An 8,559-nucleotide genomic window follows, 5' to 3' on the forward strand; every position below is an offset into this window, starting at 1 on the left:
TGCCAGGTGATGCATAGAGATTTCGTAAGCTGAATGTATTACCTGCAGTGGTAATGCGCAGGGGATTTGAAAATTTTTGCAACTTTCCAGATATTTGCAACCACCTCTCAACATTCTTGGTACAAGTGAATCTCTCTGCAGTGCGTTACAACCAACCTCTTTACTAGACGGAGTACTGTAGAGAGTTAATCATCTTGTGGATTAAAGACCCAACTTGCAATTGGAATGCCATTGTCTTTTTGCAAGCGAAAATTGGAATGCCATTGTGTTGTCTCTGTTTTTGTAGCATGTCTTCTTCTATGAAAATAGTTACCCAAAGGGCTTGATTAAATGTTATCTTTTGGCAGTCAGACAATTCCGGTTCCAAACAGCATCATTATCCATGGTTCTTTCTGAGCACTTCTTCATGCAAGTGCTCAGGATGACATCCAGCAAGTGTAATATTTTTTCTATAAGCAAATTATTCTTGTAGCTCCATTATTAGAAAACTCGGACATCATTTTCCAGTATAGTATGGGTTAGCAATCAACAACTTTCCTTAGAGCAGCAGATCGACCCTGTCAGTTCCCCCTTTTTTGCACATTCCCATAGTCCAGCCATCAATGTTTACCAAAAGACTAGTTTAGAAACTGCACAACAAAACCTGGATTGGATATTAGAATTCCAAGTAAATAGACACTATCATGCTGCTCTATCTGTCCACCACAACCTTAAACAACCACCATCCTTAATCTCTGAAAAGTCCCCCTTGAAAAACGCCACCACCCCCACCACCACTAACAACAAAAGTAACTCAGTCCACTCACACCCATGTCTAATTGCGCTGGAAAGATGCTCAAACATGTCAGAAACTGGACTCATTTCCCATGTCGTTTTTACCAGCAACATTGTCTCCTTTTGTGCTCTTGAAGACTCTGGTAGTCTCCATTATTATGCCCATCTCATCTTTACCCAAATACCAAATCCTACTCCTTTACTTCATCTGCAACTCTATAAATTGAGGTAACACTAACAAAAACTTCCACCAAAATGGCATATTTTTCTGTCGAGGAATGACTGAAAATGGGTTGTTTCCAGAAATTTTTGCATTCCCTTCTTTGTTGAAAAGCACTATTGCAACTCCTAACATGGTCGATGTGAACACGATGCGTGGAAACAAATAACATACCGAAAATCGCATACACCAATGTGCAGCAGGGATTATTAGAACCTGACAGTGTCTTATTTGAATTTCACACTTGCTCTGCAGGGTAATTTACAGTACAAAAATGAATAAATGCTGGTTTACAAAAACAACGATACAAAATTACGAAACTTCAACAGCAGTGCTGCAGTGCATCGTAGGTAATCTCTCAACCAGATCAAATGACAACAGGGAAGTTCTCGGCTTGACGTCAGACTGATAACTGGAGAATGCCTGCTTTAGGGATGAAATTAAAATGGATGGTGTTCTATCATATGTTCCAAACCATTTAGCTTCCATGTATTTTTGCTTTCTCCATGGACCCATATAGGGCTGCACAACAGGTAGGGTGGGTAGGATATGGACTATTTCGCCACCCTACCCGCTGACTGGCGGGTAAGAAATTTTTTACCCGCCACTAAACGGATAAGGTCCTACCCGATCCATTAATTGGCGGGTCGGGTAGGATAGGGTGGCGGGTATAACCGTTTTTTTTTTGTTTTTTTTTTTAGTTTTCTATATTACATCCGTATTTCGCTCATCCACTGGTACCACCGCCCCTTCCATGTCCAGGCGAGGAGCATGGACAGTTTTCATATTCGATGAGGTAATGATCACCTCATTTTTAACATGTAAACGTACACAGAGATCAAACTCAACCTTAAACATGTAAGTATATGCTTGTGGGTGTTGTAGGTTGTGACATATGTGATACTAGCAGCAGGATCTGTATCAGCAGAGGTAGTTTACTTGGCTAACAAAGGTGATGTTGCTATGACATGGAGTGAAGCCTGTGGGTCGTATGGTGGATTCTGTAAAAAGGCAACAGTGTCTATCGGAATTACCTTTTCAGTTGTCGGTTTTTACGTGATTCTTTCACACATTTCTTCCTACATACTTTTCAGTAAGTACGACGCTCCCAGCATTTCCTTCACCGCTGCTTCGTCATACCCCAGAAACAAGCAGGATCAAGAAATGGCAGCTGCTTTCCCAGCTTAACAAAATTGTACCGTACTAAACATAAAAGAATCGTTGTTATAAAGTTAAGGTATAAATTCTAATATCGGCACATCAGTTCACCAAGGTCGACAATGGTTAGTATAAGAACAACCACATGGAAGAGTAAATGAATCCTTCTACCGGCAAAGATGATCAATAATAGAAAGATCAACGACTACTAACGGCTGTTAGATAAATAGGCGGGTAGGCGGGTAGGCGGGTATAATTTCGAGCTTTATCCGTCACCCCACCCATCTAACGGCGGTTAAGAAAATCTTTACCCGTTACCTTACCCGCCAAATAATGGGTAGGATAGGATACGGTTAATTAAAACACTGGCGGGTAGGGTAGGATTGGCGGACATGGGTAGGGTATGTGCACCCCTAGACCCATATGCATTTTATTTTCCTTCTTGCATTTCTTAGCAGCACCACACATTATCTTGATCAATGTGCGTAATCTTTAAGCTTTGCCCACAAATACTTGTACTCATTGTTTGCTCTGGCCATCTCGAATTCCGCCCTAAAATTTAACTCGATTACAACTCTTATAGCTTCTCCTTTCTTCTTAGAACTTGAATTGTTGTCCATCACATCTACGTATATATGTTCACCTGATGGAATGTTTTTAAAACTTCTCCATTTAGACTTGCAAACTGCGGCATCGAAACCAGCGGCACATAAACGATCGGAGACATGTCTCAGCATACAGTTCCGACATCCATCGATTAAAATCCCACATTTACAAATAGTTCCGGTGATCAACTTGGATTCCTTTAGAGCCTGTTTGGTCGCGTTCCGGATACTCGATTCCAGAGGACTACTTTTTATAATTGTTGCCTGCATAAAATGAAAAAAATTCACATCACCAACGAGTTCCTATTTTTCAAGACCAAAAACCAATAAGAAATCAATTATAATGAAGAAACTTACATGGAGAAGTTGGTGTTGATTTTCCCAGAAAGCTTTTCTCTCCTCTACGTTCTGTACGACCCCTTCGTCATCCTCATCTCCTCCATCTTCACCAGATGAAGAAGTGGCCGATGAAGACGGTTTCTTCTCTTGATCACCATCAAAAAACTCCAAAACCATATCATCCGTAATATCCACTGCATCATCATCAACACGACCTGATAAAAACAAGTTTGGTAATTCATCTTCAAATCCAGTTAAAATCCTACGACCCATTGGCTTGCCGTTAACTCTACCCATAAGATTATATATTTTTCTCCCTGAGAAAACTTCTGATGATCTTCTGATGATCTTAGTCATGAGGGTCAAACTTCCGAAGAATCACAGGTAATTGTTTATAATGATTTGAATTCACCTCTCTCAATCACTCCGTCAGATAGAATTGAACCTCGACCACCAACACACAGCAGCAATTCCTTCTTGTCTGCTTATGGCGACCAGGATCAACAAACTGTTGATTCTATCCCAGTGGGTGAAGGAAGTTCAATTGTAGAAATGGATATTTTAGATTTGGATGCAGAATCCAAGAAAGAGAGGGAACAATTGCTCTTTGCCTTCTCACAATGTCTGCTCTTTTTGGACAACCTATCAAGGATAAAGAAAAAGAAATTTATTCAATTATCCTACACCATTTAACCAACCAGAGGAGAAATTTAGAAGCCAGAGTTAAGAAGAACAAAGAAAAATTAGTGCTTAATGAGGGTATTTATGATGAGAGCCTAGAGGGTGCTCGAATTCTTATGCTACAGAATGGTGGGGATGTTAGGCTTAGAGGAAGGGAATTCAAGTGAGGAAGAGGTCTGCAAGAAAGAAACCACACCTATCTCATCTCCAAGGACCCCTATTGACAAGCTTATTATTAGGGAGAAGCAGAGGTTAGCGGGGAATCTAGTTAACTCGGAACCAACTTGCACCAAAGAAGGGAGAAGAATTTCAGCTGGGGGAAAGAAGGGTTACCCATGAATGCCCAAATCCTATCCTGGAATATACAGGGCATTCGTGGCCCGACTAAACAAGCGGTCATTAGTGATGTTTTGAACAGGTGGAATGTCAACATGGTGATTCTTCAAGAAACAAAATTTCTTGTTATTAACAGTACTATGAGCAGAACTCCATGGAATCGAGCAGGGGTGGAATTAGCTTATCAACCATCCATTGGAGCTAGTGGAGGTTTATGCATAATGTGGAGGGGTGAGGAATTTGAACTTCTGGATAGGCATGACGGCGTCTACTCCTTAGCTTTCTTGTTTAAATTGAGAAGAACTGGTCAGATTTGGTACTCTGTGGGGGTATATGCACCGAATAATAGGAAGGACATACGAATTTTGTGGAGGGAACTTGGTGATATCGTGGGGCTTTGGGACTTTCCTGGCTGCATAAGAGGGGATTTCAACACCATCTTGTTTACAGAAGAGAAGAATAGGGATTGCACCATCAATAGAGGTATGAGTAATTTTACTAAGTTTATCATGGATTGGAATTTGATTGATCTCCCACTGTGTGGTGCTATATACACTTGGACAAATGGACAGGTCGACCCTATTTTCTGTCGACTTGATAGGTTTTTAATTAATAGTCGTTGGGAGGAGTTATTTCCAGATACAATTCAATCGACTAAACCCAGACCGGTATCTGATCACACTCCAATACTTCTGATCACACAAGGGCTAAGGTTTGGACCCTCCTTCTACAAGTTCGAACATATTTGGCTTGAGGACCCATCTCTCAAGGACAAGATTACTGGTTGGTGGAATGAGTTCCAGGTAGAGGGGAATCCTGGATATGTCCTTTGAAAGAAGCTTCAGTGGCTCAAGCAGAAACTGAAGACTTGGAATTGGGATACTTTTGGTAGTACTAATGCTAAAATGGAAGGACTACTTGAGGAGATCAAAGAGATAGACTTCAAAGAGGAAAGGAATTGTGCAACTATGGAGGAATCTGAAAATAAGGTTGACCTCAAGCTTAAATATAAGAGATGGGCAAGACTTGAAGATATTAGACTTAGACAGAAAAACAAGGACGAATGGGTGAAAGAAGGCGACAACAACGCTAAATGGAGACATTATTGCTAAAACTCTTTCTTCTAGGTTGAAACAGGTGCTTCCCCAACTGATTTCTTCTTCGCATAGTGCTTTCATACAAGGGAGACAGATTACTGATAGTATCCTTATGGCTAATGAATGTATTGATTCCAATAGACGTTTCAAGGAGCCCGGTTGGATCTTTAAACTAGATGTTGAGAAGGCTTACGACAAAGTCAATTGGGGTTTTCTGATATGGGTGTTGCGTAAAATGGGGTTTGGCTTCATGTGGAGAAAGTGGATCTTATCGTGCATTTCTCATGCTCATTTCGCGGTCTTGGTTAATGGGAGCGCCGAGGAAAAATTCAAGAGTACTAGAGGGTTACGACATGGCGATCCTTTATCTCCTTTTCTTTTCACTATAGTAATGGAGGGTTTCTGCAAGATGCTTGATAAATCGGAAATAAGTGGTGCAATTAAAGGGTTGACAGTTACCAAGGAAGGTTCTACAGTTTCACATTTGCTTTTTGCAGACGACACAATATTGTTCTCCGCTGACAAAGAAGAATACATCCATAATATTAAAAGGCTTACTGATGTGTTTTGAGATGTCTACTGGCCTAAGAATTAATATGTCTAAAAGTACAGCTATTGGTGTGGGGGATTTTCATCATAGTCATACTGTGTAATCGTCTTTGGGGTTCACTTATGAAGAGCTTCCTTTAAAGTACTTAGGAATGCCAGCTGGTGCTAACTATAGGTGAAAGAAGATTTGGGATCCGGTGTTGGAATCGATCGACAAGAGATTGGCTGGGTGGAAAAGGATTTATCTGTCTTATAGAGGAAGAGTTGTGTTAATTAAGAGTGTCTTGTGTTCTCTGGTTATATATCTTATGTCTGCTTTCTCTATTCCTCCGGATGTAGCTAAGAAGATAGAGAAAAAAATGCGGGTTTTATTATGGGGGACTAAAGATGGGAAAAACAAGACAACCTTGGTTGCATGGAAGACTATCTGCAAGGATAGAGAACATGGAGGACTGGTAATTAAGAGCATTAGTGAGATGAACGACTCTCTCCTATGTAAGTGGCTGTGTCGCTTTTCTACCGAAACCAATGCTGCGTGGAGGAAAATTCTTGGTGATAAGCATGGGGTGCAAGACAATGAATGGGACGCAAAGCCGGTAAAACAAACATATGGTACCAGTCTGTGGAGGGGTATTACTAATAGATTGGAGATATTTTCGCAGGCATTGTGTATACAGTTGCAAGTGGAACTAGAGTCAAATTCGGGTTGGATGTTAGGAATGGGGATACAACTTTCTATTTGAAATTCCCAGAGCTATATGAAATTTCTAGGAAGAAACAGGGATGGGTAGTTGACTTCTATAAAGACGGTGCTTGGGACATTGACCCAATGAGAAGGCTCACCGATTCAGAAATACAAGAATCTACTATTCTCTGTCAACAACTAACTGGTGTTACTCTTAATACATAACAAGACTCTAGAAGATGGAAATGGGAAAATGACGGCATATTTACTGTCCGCTCTTGTTATAATGTCATTACAAGTCTAAACAACAGTCCCACTTTCCCCAGCAACAAGATTTGGACTTCTCTAATCCCGACAAAGGTACCCTTTTTCGTGTGGTTATTACATCATAATTCGCTTTTGACTCTAGATAACCTTACACATAGAAGAATTAGAGCCGGTTTAGAGAACAAGTGCGTCATGTGCAAAGAAGAATTAGAGTCGATCAATCACCTTTTCTTGTACTACAACTATACACATAAAATATGGATGGCTTTTATGTTGGACTATGGGAGAGATTGGGTTATGTGCAAGATTATAAAACATATGTTCCTAGGACAACACATACAAGGGCTGACTGAAAGGGGTCGTATACTTTGGAAACTTCTTCCTTTTGCTGTGTGTTGGGTCATTTGGAAAGAAAGAAACAAGAGTATTTTCGAACGACGAGAAAAGTTGGAAAATAAGATTGTCGAAGGAGTGAAAGCAACTCTTTTATATTGGACTGGTCCAAATGCAGAATACAGAGATTTACATTATCAAAACCTTCTTAGACAGTGGGGGAATGTAGTAAATAAGCATTAAGCCTTTCTGTAGGGATAACAAGTGGGGTTGTTGTAGTTCTGTTTTATGCTCCTCTTTGCATAAGAACAACTGTTTTTTAACTTTGAACTCTGCCTCGATACGTGAGTTGGAGTTTCTTGCCGTAATCTTCTCTTTTTATATATATATTCTTTGTTGTATTGACCAATAAAAAAATATTTTCAACGTCTATTTATATACACAAGATAATTATTTAGAAATGGGACAAGGAAAGAGACCCACGCCGAAGGCAAGTCACTAACTGTCGCGTAAGACGAATCTGCTGGATGATATCAATTTAGATAAGGTTTATATTAAAGGATGCAGCTGGAAAATACCAGCTTCATCTTTATCAAAGGATGCAGCTGGAAAATACCAGCTTCATCTCTTGCATCGGCTGTGAATCAGGATATCCTCGAGGACAACATGGATCCACGTCAACTCAAACCTAATCATTTTGAGGTCTGGATTAAAAAAATCTAACATAAAAATCAGGTATGGGTTCATCGTAATGTGAACGTGGGGTCCATAAGAGAAAGTATATGGGTCTTTCATCGGGATACAGGGATTGGATCAGTGGATGGTATTGTATCCGTGGGGCCACTGATGTCGCCGTTCTACGCGCCCGCCCAACCACATGAAGTGAATATGCTAAGTTGGGACCGTTTCATGAGAGAAGTCTTATGGTGGAAGAGTTTCATCTTCCATCCTCCACGCCACCTCAGCATTTAGAACGGTGGATGGAAATGTAAGTATAGTGATGTAATAGTGAAAACGCTATTAAGAATAATGTTTTTTTCTTAGCCGTTAGATTTCAACAACTCATCCTAAATCTACGGACAAAAAAAAAAAAACGCTATTCTTATTGGCGTTCAGATGGATTCCACGAACCCTTCCACGAAACTGTGGAACCTTGCTTGGATTTTCTGTGGAAAACCCCAACTTGGAAGCCATTAGACTTGACATTCCATGATTTTTCCACACTTGGAATAGGTTGGAATCCACCATAAGACTTGCTCTGACTGCTGCGTTGATTTAAAGTCGTAACCAAGATTTTTCATGACTGATTGAAAATACGCAAAATGGTTCATTTGTACAAACATTTTTTAAAACATGGTTTTAATGGACGAGTAAAAAATAGTATGGGTAAAATAGACACAAAAAAAATAGCAAGAATAAAACTGGATTCATCCCGGCTTAAACTTAAAAAAAGAACGAGGATGAACTGGATGCATCCTGATGTAAATTAAATATAAAAAAAAATATTTGAAAATG

The 8,559-nt window shown here is 40.0% G+C and overlaps 2 protein-coding genes across 3 annotated transcripts; one reads left to right on the forward strand and one right to left on the reverse strand.

Annotated features, from left to right (window-relative positions):
- Positions 1-1,153: 1,153 nt before the first annotated feature.
- Positions 1,154-3,927, reverse strand: LOC113274820. Of its 2 annotated transcripts, XR_003323276.1 has the most exons (3): positions 3,115-3,927; positions 2,572-3,021; positions 1,154-1,506 (listed from the first exon to the last, which is right to left on the reverse strand). XR_003323276.1 is itself a non-coding variant. In XM_026524217.1 (2 exons), exons 1-2 carry the CDS (start codon positions 3,451-3,453, stop codon positions 2,629-2,631), a joined length of 732 nt encoding a protein of 243 aa, XP_026380002.1. In that variant the 5' UTR covers positions 3,454-3,927; the 3' UTR covers positions 2,199-2,628. The 2 variants fall into 2 exon arrangements, 1 of the variants encoding a protein (XP_026380002.1); XM_026524217.1 differs by lacking the exon at positions 1,154-1,506 and having other exon boundaries at positions 2,199-3,021.
- On the forward strand, positions 3,904-4,946 carry LOC113272071. Its single transcript, XM_026521977.1, has 2 exons — positions 3,904-4,028; positions 4,196-4,946. The coding sequence occupies exons 1-2, from the start codon at positions 3,904-3,906 to the stop codon at positions 4,944-4,946; spliced, it is 876 nt and encodes a 291-aa protein (XP_026377762.1).
- Positions 4,947-8,559: the final 3,613 nt, after the last annotated feature.

This window comes from Papaver somniferum, chromosome 4 (assembly GCF_003573695.1).
Source record: "Papaver somniferum cultivar HN1 chromosome 4, ASM357369v1, whole genome shotgun sequence".
Taxonomy (NCBI): domain Eukaryota; kingdom Viridiplantae; phylum Streptophyta; class Magnoliopsida; order Ranunculales; family Papaveraceae; genus Papaver; species Papaver somniferum.

Bases quoted from the DNA above. Each gene is read 5' to 3' on its own strand.
- LOC113272071 (XM_026521977.1), top strand. From the start codon at position 3,904: ATGGTGGGGATGTTAGGCTTAGAGGAAGGGAATTCAAGTGAGGAAGAG. The intron at 4,029-4,195 runs GTTAGCGGGGAA...TGTTTTGAACAG, and splicing joins ATTATTAGGGAGAAGCAGAG to GTGGAATGTCAACATGGTGA.
- LOC113274820 (XM_026524217.1), bottom strand. From the start codon at position 3,453: ATGACTAAGATCATCAGAAGATCATCAGAAGTTTTCTCAGGGAGAAAA. The intron at 3,022-3,114 runs GTAAGTTTCTTC...CATTTTATGCAG, and splicing joins ATCAACACCAACTTCTCCAT to GCAACAATTATAAAAAGTAG.